Raw genomic sequence first — 13832 nt, forward strand, 5'->3', positions numbered from 1 at the left:
AATGCAAAGGTGTTTTGGAACACTTGGCATTTGACAATTGCAGGATTCCCAGGATTTCCTATGCATGGCCAATGAATGTGTATGTATACACAAGTAATCAAAAGAAAATGCACAAAATACATATGTCTGCATGACACTAATGAAATATTTTAGCAATAACCTGGAAGTACAATAGAGGTAAGTTTAGTCAGCCTGTCTCCATTACATACTCCATCTCAATGTGTCAGAGGAAGAAAAACGTATATAAATTCAGAGAATTGAGAGATTGCTTGGTACATGGCCACGAGGCAACATATGTAAATTAATAATTCTATATTGCAGTAGTCCTGTAGGATATGGCTCCATCTAATATTATAAAGAGTTTTCTATTCGCTAAACCAAGTGTTATTTTCATATGACAAGTGACTTGCAAACAATAGCATGGCACAGTCGAAAAAAATACTCTAAATTCACTTGTTTCCCAGTTTGTTCATTGGACCCTAAATTAAATTAGTTGTCAACTTAAAGCAAATCATTTGAAATATAGATACTGTTTAGGTAAATCACTTGGATTAAAAATAATATGGTGTACATTGCTATCTGTTGCATTTTGACAAGATATAATAACAATAACAAATACATTGCAGTAATTATTTTGTGGCCCGCTAAGTATATTTATAGTATAAGTAATGTTTGCTTTTATATATATTTTTTTTTTGTGTGTTTTGTTTAGAGGAAGTTAAAAAGTGAATGAAACACAGTGTAAAATGTAGGTTCATTGAATTGGATAAACCATCGAGCAGCATAAAATAATCCATGTAAATATGTTTTTTTTTCTTATTTTTTTAGGCAACAAAATGTTCAAGTATAGTCAGGATATATGTCAGCACACATTTACATACCACAGTCCATCCAACATGAACTCAACAGTTAAGACAACATGCCCATAAATAAAAAAAAAATAAAAAAATGTGAAACAGCAAAACTTGACCATCAAGTAAGAATAAGACATACACAATCACTAGGATAATAGCAATCATTCTTCTATAACTTCATTATGTTGTAACTATGGTGTTTTGTATGTCAATACAATTTTGTGTATCCACTTTGCATAAAATGCCACTCTCACAAAAATAACTGGGCGATTTGGGATGGCGCAGCCACGACCCGGAATAATCACTCCCTGCATTAGATCTGTTCTGTTTTCTTCACACACCAGAGGGCCACCGTAATCTCGCTATTAAAACAAGAATAAAGAATACAAATTAGGAATTTAATGGACAGCGCTGTATATTAATATTATGATTATACATCAATTTCTAAAACGGATCCCTAAAATCTTGAAAAGCTTTACATTTTGTTAAACACTTACTTTTGAACACAATAGCAGCATCATTAAGAATACCTGATTAAGGTAGTTATAAAGAAAACTAGGTCACTGTATTTTTATACTTAAAGAGTAACACCAACCATTATAATCACTACAGCCCACTGTAATGGTTATGATATAAGAAGTACACTGGCACTTTTCTCGGTAATGGGGAAAAACATTAGGTAATAGTTTGCACTCTAACCTGATTCCCCGCTGGGTGCTGGGACACTGCTGTGCTTACAAAATAAGACTTCTACAGAGCCGCAGAAGTCATGTGCCAATCCTGCCGCTAATTGAGTGGCTGAGAACATCAGCTGACCACTCTGAGCCAATGAATGTGCATGCAAATATGCACATAATTGACATTGGCCATACCAGAATTCTTGTTCTGAGTGGACTAATGTTGCCCCAATGACACTGCTGGAGGTGGAGTTACAAAGGATTTAAATTCTGTTTTATTCAGTGTTTCAGAGCAAATGGCTGCACATACAGACTCCAGACACCATGACCACTTCACACTGCTGACGCAGTCATGGTGCTTGGAGTATCCATTTAATATAAAACAATACCATTTTTTTCCAATTATAGTATTTCTGAGAAGATTATTAACTAGTTGGAAAACTAGTTTGGTTTAGTGAGTAGTGTGTAAAAAAAAAAATGTTTATTTTTTGTTTGAGCTTGCGAATTTGACTTGATGCTTATTCCTATATGTTGATTAAAGCAACACAAAAGCAGGAGAGTTGCATGTACAGGGGACTGATTTGGCTTTGAGGTGTTTAACTTGGGAGGGATGTAGCTGTGATAGAAGGAGGATGTATTGAGCTGGAAGAAAGAAATTGAGAGCCATACGTATGACACTTATCATTTGAGGGAATATGGGAGGGGTATGCAGATTGAAAAAATGTCCCATAAACACATGAAATATATCTGGGAAGTAATAATTGGAGGAACCGCATAAAGGGCCCTTGGGATACAGTGGAAGAATAGGACAATAAGTGATTTATTAAGAGGGAACTGAAATAAAAATATAAACTGAAACTATATGCAATAAATGGTTTAATGCAGGGGAATGCAAAGAGTTGTGAAATAAAGAGAATATTTTATAGACATGCAATTTGCACTCTCATGCATATGTCAAAGATAAATATGAGCTCTAGGCAGATTAAGTCACATGGAATAAAAGATGGATCGTAGAGAAACATGGCAGTGCCATTAAGGGAGGACATCAAGTAAGCAAGTTGATATATCACATGTCCACTTTTCAAAAGGTTTTTCAAAACAAATGCATAAACATGAGTTTGCTAGATTATACTTTTCCAGTTTGCATTAGATGCCAGGTCATGCCAGGCCATGTTAACGTAGCTGTGCATTCAAAACAAATCCAGAAATAAAATAGACAATTTTCTCAAACAAAAACAAATTAAATAAATACATGAAATCACAACTAACTTTTATCTAGCTTTTTAAATATGCCATCGATGCTGAAGTGGTAGTTTATGTTTAATTATTTTTTAATGTTCCTATAAAAATGCAATATAAAAGAGAATACAATTCTGAAGCAACCTAAGAAAAAAATGTTTTATTACACTTTACATTTCAAAACACACAATTATACTATATTAGTTTTGGGTAACATTAAATCTTAATATATTTTTTTCTCTGTTTATTAACTTTACCTCGCAGGGTCCTATTACAGACGTCTCACCCATGGCACATATTTCAGACTCATTGACAGTAATTTTCCCTTTGTGCAACTGATTGCATTTTTCATTTCCCACAATAAACAGATTTCCTTGATGAAGTTGGCCGTCATAATTGTTGGCTAGAAAACAAAATTCTCATTAGTACACGTTTTCTTAAAATGAATTAAAAATATGTGAGTAATTTTATTAAAACACTTAAAGCCTTTTAAACTAAAGTATTGTATTGTTATTGTATTTAGTAAATATATGCCCAAATGTAATCTATAGTTTTCTGTATTGCTATGTTGTGATTAGGCTCCTACAAAAAAAGCTACAAGATATTTTGCATTATCATTTAAGTGCTCTATTGTTATTAGTTAAGATATGGTAACATACATGTTTTTCATATGGAATAAGAAAAATAATATGAATAGACAAGAAGTATACTTGTTTATCTAGCATTTTGATTTTCCATTTACATGTTTCCTGTACAGTGAATGAGTTGCAAATGTCTTAGAAGGTTCTTAGAAGGTTATTTGAACAAGAGTAGCTGTATTGGAGAAAAATAAACATGACTATTCTTAAATTCACATTTTTATTTCTATGCTAATATAGTGTGAGTTCAATAAAAATAAGATGAAGAACAATAGGTCATGGAAGGAGCAAATACTGGTCCTCTGTGTCTCTTCAGGTGTAAGAGATATGATCATGCTGCTCCTTCACAAGTGTATTATGGGTATTGGGCGACCAAAAGTGCTCATTCAGGATGCCGTGTGAAAGCTGCTTAATCATGGTTTCTACATTTGCATGGCTAACAAAAGTACTCATTAGGGATGTGCATGGGCCAAAAATTTGGTTCAGTTCGGCACTTCCGAAATTCGTGACTTTGGCAATTCGGGGCTTTGGGAATTTGGGACTTTGTCAATTTGTCACTTCGGTTCGGTTCAGCACTTCTGAAATTTGGGATTTCGGCACTTCAGCACTTCGGCCCTTCAGTTCGGTACTTCCGAAATTCGGTACTTCGGCACTTCGGTACTTCAGGACTTTTGTACTTCCAAAGTTCGGAACTTCAGCAATTCGGGACTTCGGCAATTCGGCACTTCGGTTCGATTCATCACTTCCGAAATTCGGGATTTCAGTTTGGTTCGGCACTTCTGAAATTCGGGACTTTGTCATTTCGGGAATTCAGCAATTCGGCACTTTGGGAATTCAGGACTTTGGGACTTTGGCAATTCCCTAACCCTGCCCCTACCCCTAACCCTACCCGTAACCCCTAAACCTAACCCTACCCCTACCTCTACTCTACCCCTACCCCTGCTAGGGTTAGAGGAAGGTTGGGGTAAGGGTTAGGCTTAGGAGTAGGGTTAGGGCTAGGGTTAGATTCCTGTCATCATTCCCTTAATTTTTCCTACCTCTCCTGTTTTGCCACTTTTCAGAAATCTGAAGCACTTAAGCACTTCGGAAATTCGGCACTTCGGAAATTCAGACATTCGGAAGCATCCGAATTGCCAAAATTCGTCCGAGTTTAAATTCGGACCGAAACGAATTGCACACGTCTAGTGCTCATGAGTGTTTGTGTGAGTCTTGTATGAGTGTCAGTGTGAGTGTTAATCTGAGTGTCAGTGTTTGTCTGTGTTTACATGTCAGTATAAGTGTTAGTGTGACTTTTCTAGTTTGTGAGGTCACTTGTTAATGTGTTATTGTGTGCATGCTAATTCATTTATCATTGCGAGTTAATGTGTCTATGACTGCAATTTAGTTTGTGTCTGTGTATGTGCATTAGTGTGTATCAATTTATGCAAGTTAATGTGTGTCTATGTACGCATGCATATTTGTGTATGCAAATATGTGATAGTGGTCTATTATGCATGTGTGCATGTTATATGTATATATTTGTGTGAACAATGCTGGTGTTGGATGCAGGCCACATTTTCTTCCCAGAGTCCCTCAAGTAAGGGTGGCCCAGGTGTGAAGAGCCTTTTGTAAAGTTGATTGGCATCTGAGAAAATAATAATAATTAGGGGATTTAAATAATATAGTATTTTGCTGTTTCCTGGGAGACATAAAAAGGGACATATTAAAAATGTGTATTTTTTTTAGTGCCCCTACAGAAGTTTTTATTAGGAAAAGTATAATGTAAGGCATAACTATCGTCACTTTGAAATATGTGAAGACTCATACAATCCCCTTTTTGTTGTAAACACAATTAGCCCAAAACAGATTTTTACTTAGTATATATATCTTACTTCCAGTGTGTCCCCATCCGTAAATTGTACACATTGTCTTTTCAGGGATTTTACATCCATAATATGGAAGTTTTATTTGGCTCACATTGGCATTAAGTACAGCAGATCTGTTGATAGATTAGACAATATTATTACTTAATATCAAAAATAGAACACGTGGTTTATAACTTAAGGAAATCATAACATTATTTACATGTTTTTTTCAAACAGATAATAACTCAAAAATTATAATTAACTCCTAAATCATTTTGTCCTTCATTTATGTGGTAGCTATCAACCTACTGTTTCAAATAAAAGGTATGATTATATTTTAAAAACAAAGAATAATAGATAGAAAACAGTTTAATGAGAAACATGTTACCTACAAATATATAATACAAAATGATAAAGAAATAAGTTTGAAAATACTAGCATGATCTATTCCAAAAATACACTTTCAATTGCTGCCATAGTCACAAATTATATAGTCATCATGTATGATGCCATTTTGACTGACAGATATTCCCCATGGTCAGTTCTACTCACATATGAAAACACTCCAGTCAGCTACTGATAAAACTATATGAAAATAGTAAATTTCAGGTATTTTGGATAGTGAGCTGTGACAGTTTTTATTCCCTTAGGACATAAGGACATGGCATGGAGAGAGGACACTGCACACATGAATGCTAAATGTTTATGAAATATTACTATACATGGAACTTCATGAATATACACATTAAATAATTCCTATACAGTAACAAATGAAAGACCAGACATTTCTTAAAGCTCTTCACTTCCTGTCTGAAGTGAACTGCAGGGCTGAATCTTGGAACATCCCAAATTAAAAAGAGGGCATATGATGGAAATATGAGGAAAAAACATAAATGAGAAATGGAATAAGAGGTGCAACAAAGGCATGGACAAAGGTCAGTGTATGAATGGTGACAAGATAAGAGGAGCATGATGAAATAATAAGTGATATGGAAGGAGAAACGAAAGGAGGTGGAGGAAGATAGGTTTAAGGGTGCAAGCAAATGAAAGGAATTAAAAATGTGAGACAAGGCTGTGAGGTAAATCAGAGAAAGGAGAGAAGGGAAAGGGGACAAGTTAAAGCTAAATGAGAAGCAAAATTAAAGATTTGTGGCAAGAAATACGATTGGAATTTGTAGGGAGGGTTATGTGGGAAAATATAACTGAAGGTTATGAAGGGAAACAGGATTCCCACAAAAATGAGACTGGAGCTGGGGAATTTAGCTGAAATAGAGGTTAAGGATGTGAAGGTAGGGTGATCAAATAATCATGGAATAGGAATTAGTGGTAGCAATCTCCCTGCCTACTATTAACATGTTGGAGCAAAGAAAGAAGACTGTTGCAGTGTTTTGTGAGCAGTCCAGTCACCTGGACCTGGCATTCTGTAGTCCAATGAAAAACACATAACTGTTGTTCTCTCCTAAGGGCACAATATGTCATAGCCAGCCTGTTAACATAGCAGAATGTGTTTCTTAATCAGAGATAATTAGTGAATCACACCTGGAAAAAGAAGTGGGTGCTTTGATGGAGGGATATAGCTTACAGCGTAGAGGAACATGTATGTACATAAAGGAGAGGCATGCAAATCATCTGGAATAGTCTAGCACAAACCATACATTTATTAATGGCAATTGATCATGTAATAAGGCTGATGCATGAGTAACTTTTGATTTAAAATCTTGTTTACACCTACCCACTTTGCATTAGATATAAACAAACATTGCATCCAATACACACTTATACATTATACACTAATCACATGTACATATAACATCCATTAGATATACTCATGTGTCACACACAATACATATAGATATGCTCTACGTAAGCTATACATAGATATGAAAAAGCACTTGCATCACAGCACACTACACACCCTGCATTCGTATATCACAATATTTTGTCAGCACACTAAAAGTTTTAAACTGGCTATGAATTTACATAAAGTAGTATAACAGAAATTAAATCCTCAGCACACAGCATGTGTCAGTGGTAGTTAATTTGTTTGACAAAGGTACCAAGAGTCACGAAACATTGCCTGGCCTTGGTGGCTGAATAATCTACCACAGACCTTCATGCTGTGTGCTGAAGATTTAATTTATTTATACCACTTTATGGTTTGGTGAACAGGAACCTTACTTATGGCACAGGCACCTAAACATAGGCTTCTATAGGAGTGCTCCCTACCATTTCTTTATATGCATCTACATAATATATGCATCTATTTCTGATCATTGCAGTATCTCACCTACTGGACAATGAGCTGTATACAGGTGAAATAGACCTCAGATTGTGTTCAAAAAATTTATTTATTTGGAAATTTCAAATAAACATTAGGGATTTAAAGTAAAAGTCAAAATTGTGAACACACATATGTGCAAACATTGCAGAAGATTAACCACACACACATCTGCATACTAGGAATTTAGAAATCTTTAAATAGGATAAAATGACTTCAGAAAAATATTTTACAAGCTAAAACAAATATGCAACAGACACAGTAAACTAATATGTCAAGTGGTGAAAGTTATATTACCCCAGACTTTCATTTTTAAAATTTATTTACTCTGTACACGCCTTTTTCCAACGTGTCTAAGAAAATAGTAAGTTAGTTTGAGTTATAGTAAATAGTTTGACATTCCAGCCATTTTACAAGTCAGAATATGTACTTTTTAATCATGACTTTTAGAATGAATCTAGCACACAGCACTTTCACTTCAGCATTTTCCAACATGGTACATCTAAATTACAATATAACCACATTTATTTACATATATATATACATATATTAATTTGCATAAAGCATGTATTTCCCTTTAACACAAGAAATAAATATTATTTGAAAGTGGTTACATGTTTATATGTGCTGATTTTAATACTACAAATTGAAATCATACTTTTATTGTAATAAAAGCTTTTGAAATGTAGTTGAGTCACTGGATGATACCACATACATTTTCTCTTTATTATTATTATTATCGCCATTTATATAGTGCCAACAGATTCCGTAGTGCTTTACAATATTATGAGAGGGGGGATTTAACTATAAATAGGACAATTACGAGCACACTTGCAGGAACAATAGGTTGAAGAGGACCCTGCTCAAATGAGCTTACAGTCTATAGGAGGTGGGGTATAAAATACATTAGGACATCTTCTTAGAGCATTAAATAATTGAAAAGGGGTCTACTCTCTCAACTAGTGTGAGCTACCCTTTAAATCAGAAGTGAGAAAGCTCAGTAATGTCTCAAGGTAAGATTAAAAGGGTGAATCATTTTATTAATTCTAGTCAGTGGAGATTGGTGAAGATGGTGGTGGCATAATACTCCAGCCATATGATTTGACTCCACTCTCTCTCTCTCTCTCTCTTTAGAAAGCCCATCTGTAGTGATGTCCCGAACAGTTCGCTGGCGAATAGTTCCTGGCGAACATAGCTTGTCCGCGTTCGCCACAGATGGCGAACATATGCGATGTTCGTTCGGCCCCCTATTCATCATCATTGAGTAAACATTGACCCTGTACCTCACAGTCAGCAGACACATTCCAGCCAATGAGCAGCAGACCCTCCCTCCCAGACCCGCCCACCTCCTAGACAGCATACAATTTAGATTAATTATCTAGCTGCATTTTTTTTTGTATTTTTTTTTGTGTTTGTGTTTATTATACATTATCACCCATAGCCAGTAACCTGTGTTTATTATACATTATCAACCCCATAGCCAGTAACCTGTGTTTTTATACATTATCCCCCATAGCCAGTAACCTGTGTTTATTATACATTATCCTCCCTATAGCCAGTAACCTGTGTTTATTATACATTATCCTCCCATAGCCAGTAAACCTGTGTTTATTATACATTATCCTCCCATAGCCAGTAACCTGTGTTTATTATACATTATCCTCCCATAGCCAGTAGCCTGTGTTTATTATACATTATCCCCCCATAGCCAGTAACCTGTGCTTATTATACATTATCTCCCCCATAGCCAGTAACCTGTGTTTATTATACATTATCCCCCTACAACCAGTAACCTGTGTTTATTATACATTATCCTCCCCATAGCCAGTAACCTGTGTTTATTATACAGTATCCCTCCTATAGCCAGTAACCTGTGTTTATTATACATTATCCCCCCATAGCCAGTAACCTGTGTTTATTATACATTATCCCTCCCATAGCCAGTAACCTGTGTTTATTATACATTATCCCCCCATAGCCAGTAACCTGTGATTATTATACATTATCCCCCCCATAGCCAGTAACCTGTGTTTATTATACATTATCCCTCCCATAGCCAGTAACCTGTGTTTATTATACATTATCCCCCCCATAGCCAGTAACCTGTGTTTATTATACATTATTCCCCATAGTCATTTGTCGTTGGACCTAGGCAGCATGATGTCTTAGGCCAGCCCAGAGAGTGAGTGAGTGAGTGAATAATATAATATATATGTTCAGAAACATATTAGTAATATATGTAAATCGGGTTCATGCAAAGAGGGTGAAAAGGTATTAAAGAAAAGCACACTTATTGCATCAAATTTGCAAAGCCAAACTTTTAAAAGCTTTCCTCATTTCTTTCTCGGGATGAGGAATACATCGGTTGTAGACTGAGGATTTCCATCTGCCCAATCTTTTAATAATATGCACTGGAGTGTCAGTGTTGAAGGAGACCGAAGCTGCCCCTATTCTAAATGAAAGACCCGAGACATGGATACAAACCTATCTTAGGAGTAGTGTTCTGATGTAGAAGATGAATTTAGCCAGAGGGATTCAGTGAGAGTAGTGGTGAAATGTGTGTGGCATGACTGAGTGTGGGTAAGTAAGAGTCAACTATTTTAACTGGGCACTAGTTCTAGGTGGGATAAAGTGGTATAGCGGATAAATTAGTAGTTTGGTTAGTTTTAGAGGTTTGTAGAGAAAGTATATAGTGATCATGATTTTTAGCGATATCCAATATTTTTAAGGTGGTCTCAAACAAACATAAAATGCTATATAAAATTTGTGGGAATATCGAATAGTCATGTACAGTAAATCAGAGAGGGCTCAGTATCAAACCATTGATCGGTAACCTGGATGAAGTAGGAGGTCTATCTGTTTTATTAAATACGCGGTAATATGCTTTTAAGGGGATAGGACGTTAGGAAAGGTGTGTGATTGGGATAAGTGGTTGTGGCTGTATTTACCTTATCCTGGGACTGACCTGGCTCCTAAGCTTGAGCCGCGCGTGGCTGGATCACTCCTGCCTCCACACGAGCCGCATGCGGCTTGATCTCCTCTTCTGACTTAGCCGCGTGCACTGACCGCAGTGATCGGTCACGTGGCCCGCCTGGCACTAGGAGCACGGCTCGAGTCACGAGCTCGCTCTTAAAGGGGCAGTGGGAGCCAAAAGTTGATTCAGGCTCCCATTGATCTATGAAAATTGATCTATTTTGTTTATTTTGGTATTGACCATGGCTTTGTTCTTGACTCTGAATTTATCTTTAACCCTTTCCTGTCTTGTTTGCCCGTGTGACTGATTACCATCTACCTGACTCTGGCTTGTTATCGTTTTCGTAGTCTCTCTGTTACTATGACCTCATCTCGTTTCTGATTACGCTTTATCTCTGTCTGACGTTTAGTCTGGCCATTCTAAGTCCAGGTAATAAGTTATATCCTAGTCTTGTCCCTTGCTATCCTAAACTCTGCATGTTGGGGTATTACATCATGACATTATGATAGGACCATGGGCCCTGCATGTTTAGGACAGCAAATGGCCTCCTATGAGGCAAGATTTTAAGAACAGGATCACCGTATGGACCAGATTGCCCAGGCCCATAAGACACTTTTGTCCAGAAATGCTTATTTGGCCCCTGAGACACTGGTATGTGTACCATCTCAACCCGTACCTCCCATTCCAGAGGCATCTATCCTGACTAGAGATGTCCCGAATAGTTCGCTGGCGAATAGTTCCTGGCGAACATAGCTTGTTCGCGTTCGCCATGGATGGCGAACATATGCGATGTTCGGTCCGTCCCTTATTCATCATTATTGAGTAAACTTTGACCCTGTACCTCACAGTCAGCAGACACATTCCAGCCACCAGTGGGGGGAAAACGCCACTGAATGCTTATCACACTTGAGCGAGTATATGCTCTCGAATAGGTGAGTGCAATATCTCCCTAATATTTATCCTATTTTGTTTACTCAAACACAGTTTGCACTATAGGAGTTTCTCTGTTTTTTCATTTGCATATCCATCATTGAGTCAAGATTTCCCAAGCCATAGAAGACCCAGCTTCCCACTGAATACATTATATACTCAAGTCTCTACTAGCCTATTGGAACCCACAAGAAGCCTACTACATATCAGGACTATTTTGTTCATATTTGTGTTTATTTTTATTCTATATTGATACTTCTAATATATGTGATTACTATTTACTTTTTCTGTTTAGCGCGACCTATTTTTGTGTTTTTTGCTATTTCTTCTTTGGGGACATTGGAGGTAACCTCATACCCATAGGTTGCAGCTTTCAATTTGTTCCTTTCCCTTTAGATCACTCAGCGCTGATCCTCTACCCATTTTCTGTACATTCCAGCCTCCTCCCACCTCCTGGACAGCATCCATTTTAGATTCATTCGGAAGCTGCATTCTTTTTTTTTTTATTATTATTTTTTTTTTACACAGAAGTGTGTTATATTTGAGCATGCTAGGCTGAACGTGCATATATCATGGCTAGTTGCACTGAGGGTGTGAGTATATAGCAGTACATTGTTGTGAAAGATGGCTGTCATGTTTAGGGTGTAGCTTGCACGTTATCAACTGTGTATTTATATCAGCAGCTCCACCACTAGTTATAAATCAAGTGTGAGTCGCCCCATGAGATGAGACTAGTGAATAAAATAATACATGAGCGGTTAAGGTAAAGGCATGTAAGGAACTACGACAATAAACTCTTTAGGAGGGGAAATAATGACATGTTTAAACACTTGCTACTTTACGATTAGTTAATGCGCAGAGAGCAGTTCATGTGATCAAAGGCATGGTGTGGAGGATCGGCTATGGTGGGACATGCTTGGCAGGCTGCTGTTTACTGCTTGTGCTCATCCGACCCCTTCTGGGCGCCAGGTGCAGACCCTGGGAGTCCCTGATACCTGGAACAACAAAGGCAAGTCTCTGGCTGAGTGCCGGGTTCGCGGCTTGAGGTGGTGGAAGCTTGTTTTGTCGGGTGGTCGGATCTGTCCCGGTGGTGCTTCACGTCCGGTGCGGGATTGTGGTGGCTTAAGGTGGAGGCGAGTGCTTGATGTGGGGCAAGCTCTGCATTTCTGTTTGTGCCTCCGGTCCCGTCTTCGATGCCTTTTGCGTTGGTGGATTTTAATGGGGACTGCTTCGCTTAGCTGTGGTGGAGCTTGTTGGGGCTGTGGTGGAGCTTGTTGGGGCTTCCTGCTTGTTATTTTCTTCCAAAATTGATTGAAGAGTCTGTCCAGCTTAGACTCAATATCCTGCCATGCTTTGCTGGTACCAGGAGGACACGCGGCTGCTGCCATATTGGGAGAGTCGCAGATGAGTATGTCAGCCTGGGCGGCTGTGCTCTGTGCGTCCATTAGCTCCAGACAGCCTCTCAGGGGTGGACCGGGATAACCCCCACTGGTCCGATGGGGGGGGGGGGGGTAATGAGCTCCTGCCGGGAAGTAGCTGCTCCTGGGCATCCCAGGATCGGGAGATCGGCAGCCTCTCCCGCCCGGTGAGCACCAGGCTACACTTGCCACGCGGAGGTAAGTAAGACTCTGCTATTAAGCATGTCGGGTCAGTCAGGTAGGAGCAACATTGCTGGATCATCCCCTTCTGGGGTGAAATTCGCTTGTTGATAGCTGCTTAAAGAGAGATATTGAGGGAGCTCACACGAAGTGCGTCTTTCCTCCATGACAGCTAGGCCCCACCCCCCCGGAAGCTGCATTCTTAGTGAGAGGAGGGACAGTGTAGCTGCTGCTGATTTAGTAGGGAAATAGATAGCTAGGCTAGTGTATTCAGTGTCCACTACAGTCCTGAAGGACTCATCTGATCTCTGCTGTAAGGACAGCACCCCAAAAAGCCCTTCTTAGGGCTAGAACATCAGTCTGCTTTTTTTTTTCCTGTGTAATCTAATTGCAGTTGCCTGCCTGCCAGCGTGTGTGCCAGGCTCACAGCGTATACTGTGCCCACTTGCCCAGTGCCACCACTCATATCTGGTGTCACAATAGCTTGCATTAAAAAAACAAAAAACTTTTTTGACTGTAATATAATAGCAGTCAGTTTCCTTCACACGTGTGCGTTTCAGGGCCTGCCAGGGCACAGTGTCACACCAGTGCAACTCATATCTGGTGTAACAGTAGTGTACATTAAAAAAAAAAAAAACTAGAAATTTGACTGCTAAATAATAGCAGTCAGTTTCCTTCACACGTGTGCGTTTCAGGGCCTGTCAGGGCACAGTGTCACACCAGTGCAACTCATATCTGGTGTAACAGTAGTGTACATTAAAAAAAAAAATTACAGGGGGCTTGTTGTCACCTTTCGGGGA

At 38.4% G+C, this 13832-nt stretch overlaps 1 protein-coding gene across 1 annotated transcript in view; it reads right to left on the reverse strand.

Annotated features, from left to right (window-relative positions):
* Positions 1 to 230: 230 nt before the first annotated feature.
* The window catches only part of HGF (hepatocyte growth factor), a 161763-nt gene continuing 148161 nt past the window's right edge, over positions 231 to 13832 (reverse strand). Inside the window, exons 16-18 of the mRNA XM_063445443.1 lie at positions 5280 to 5386; positions 3028 to 3173; positions 231 to 1216 (exon numbers count right to left, since the gene is read on the reverse strand). Coding sequence (XP_063301513.1) covers positions 1046 to 1216; positions 3028 to 3173; positions 5280 to 5386 — 424 coding nt within the window. The 3' untranslated portion in view covers positions 231 to 1045. The remainder of the gene's footprint in view (positions 1217 to 3027; positions 3174 to 5279; positions 5387 to 13832) is intronic.

This window comes from Pelobates fuscus, chromosome 3, assembly GCF_036172605.1.
Source record: "Pelobates fuscus isolate aPelFus1 chromosome 3, aPelFus1.pri, whole genome shotgun sequence".
Classification (NCBI taxonomy): Eukaryota; Metazoa; Chordata; class Amphibia; order Anura; family Pelobatidae; genus Pelobates; species Pelobates fuscus.